Source organism: Puccinia triticina, chromosome 10A, assembly GCF_026914185.1.
Source record: "Puccinia triticina chromosome 10A, complete sequence".
Classification (NCBI taxonomy): Eukaryota; Fungi; Basidiomycota; class Pucciniomycetes; order Pucciniales; family Pucciniaceae; genus Puccinia; species Puccinia triticina.
Genome location: NC_070567.1, coordinates 2,277,686 through 2,279,598, shown reverse-complemented (window position 1 = coordinate 2,279,598; position 1,913 = coordinate 2,277,686). Strand labels below are relative to the sequence as shown.

General features: G+C 42.5%; 1 protein-coding gene across 1 annotated transcript; it reads right to left on the bottom strand.

Annotated features, from left to right (window-relative positions):
* Positions 1-257: 257 nt before the first annotated feature.
* PtA15_10A239 (uncharacterized protein) lies at positions 258-1,386 on the bottom strand (the record flags this gene model as incomplete). Its single annotated transcript, XM_053160395.1, has 4 exons — positions 258-686; positions 782-922; positions 999-1,262; positions 1,351-1,386. The coding sequence occupies 4 exons, from the start codon at positions 1,384-1,386 to the stop codon at positions 258-260; spliced, it is 870 nt and encodes a 289-aa protein (XP_053024374.1).
* Between the last annotated feature and the right edge of the window lie 527 nt (positions 1,387-1,913).

Here is a 1,913-nt window from a genome sequence, read left to right as displayed (position 1 = left end):
GTATTTTTAGTAAGATGACCTGTAGAACAGCTTGGGTAAAGTTTCCACTCTTGTGATGGGAAGAAATTCAAAGTGGAATGAATCACAAGATTTCTTCAGAAATTTATGGATGTGAATGAATCCTGTTTTTCAATACTATCTTACTATGACTTCAGGTTGTTTGTTTGAGGCTCTGTAATCTGACATATCAGCTTCAAGCCATAAACAAATGGTAGGACACCGTACAAATGATGGGGGAGATGCCTTCTGCTGAAATATTATGGAGCTCCTATCATTTTTATGAGGAAGATGAGGAAGATATGTGCACAAAAAATAATCATCATCAAAATGACTGGCACATCCAAAAACGCTCTTGAGGTTGATCTGAGTTCATGGCATTCCTTTTGGATATTGAGCTGAGCAAGTTTCCAATTATCCCCGTGCTCCGCGATTGCATATTCTTGAGCTAAAGCTTCATCATCTTTGATAGTATGATTTTTTTCATCAAGGTTACTATCCAGTTTCTCATCAAGTTCCTGTAGTTCTCTGGCATAAGCTTCATCATCTCGTGTGATATCTTCGTCTGCCAATTCAATCTCATTGACAGTAGGAGACGAGTCCTGGCGATAGTAATCGGGAAGAGAACTTCGCGGGTTTACTCTAGAGTAGTACATGGCTTCATGACCAGTTCTATATGATGGCGGGGTCTTCCATCGTAATTTGATATGATCAGTATAAACGTACTAGTCAGCTACCAAGCACCAACACTTCAACCAGGTCTAAATTTGACATGATCACTCACTGCCGGATAAAGCTCTTTTCTCTTCACAAAAGCGTCATCTGTGAGCCCTTCGTCTTCCGATTCGATCTCATTGTTACCTCCCGCCCTTTTGCTACTTGAAGAGCAGGTCCAATCCTCAATTCCATGTAATGATGAGGTCTTCTACGAGTTGAAACAATCTTTGACGTCAAGGATGGTTATTCCAACAACTTCACTTGTCTACCACAGGATCACTCACTTCAGTTGTGGCGGAAGCCATAAAATCCGACCATGCATTCGTAGCTATCGGATCTTCTCCGGTACTGGATGTCCCAGTTTCTCCATCAAATTTATCTCCGGAGTGAATGAGTTCAGACTTCTTCGCAGCCAGCGGCTTGACAAACCTTGCATGCGCCGTAGAAGGCCCCTCAGGCACTGCGCTTGCTTCGAATGCCTCGCCTAGCTCTTTGATATGTCTGATTTCGCTTTCTCCCGCGGAAGTCTTTTGCGCCACTTGCAACAACTTTTTTTTGGTAGAAAATGGATTCATCAGCTACGATTATTTCCGCACTAGAGGGTAAAAATGGGACCAAGAAAAATAGATTGCAAACCAGGAGAATGGCTGAAGGGAAAATGCCGAATATCATTTCTCAGACGTGCAACTGCAAGGATGGCTGAGTTAGTCTGTTCACTTTTTAAGTTGAGGAAGGGCAGTTAATATTTCTTATTCCTGCTTTTTAGAGTCAAGATAAGAAAAAAATTGGAGAGGAAATTTGAATTCAGAGAATGACCACGGTGCACTTGCCTGTTGATTCGTGTCAAAGGTGATTGCGGAAACCCGTCTGGCATCATGTGGTGTAGTTTCATCCAGAGCGTGATTATGCCCCGGAGCTATTGTATAAACGGACTGCGCAAGCAGCTCATGACATGTTTTTGGAAAGGTATTGAAAGCTGTCAAGATCATATGTTGTGTTTAAGGCAAGTAAAACATACTCAATTTGCTCTCGTCTGCGCACAAATTGGATGAAACTAGTTCCAAGTAAATTTAAGTTTAACATGCCGGATTGATGACTTCACGTTGACTGCCAACATTTTTGTGGAAGGAAATATGTTTTGGTGAGCACGGCTCCTGGATCCGCACAAGCAAGCCCCTTGATCGGAGGCGTGCCAATCC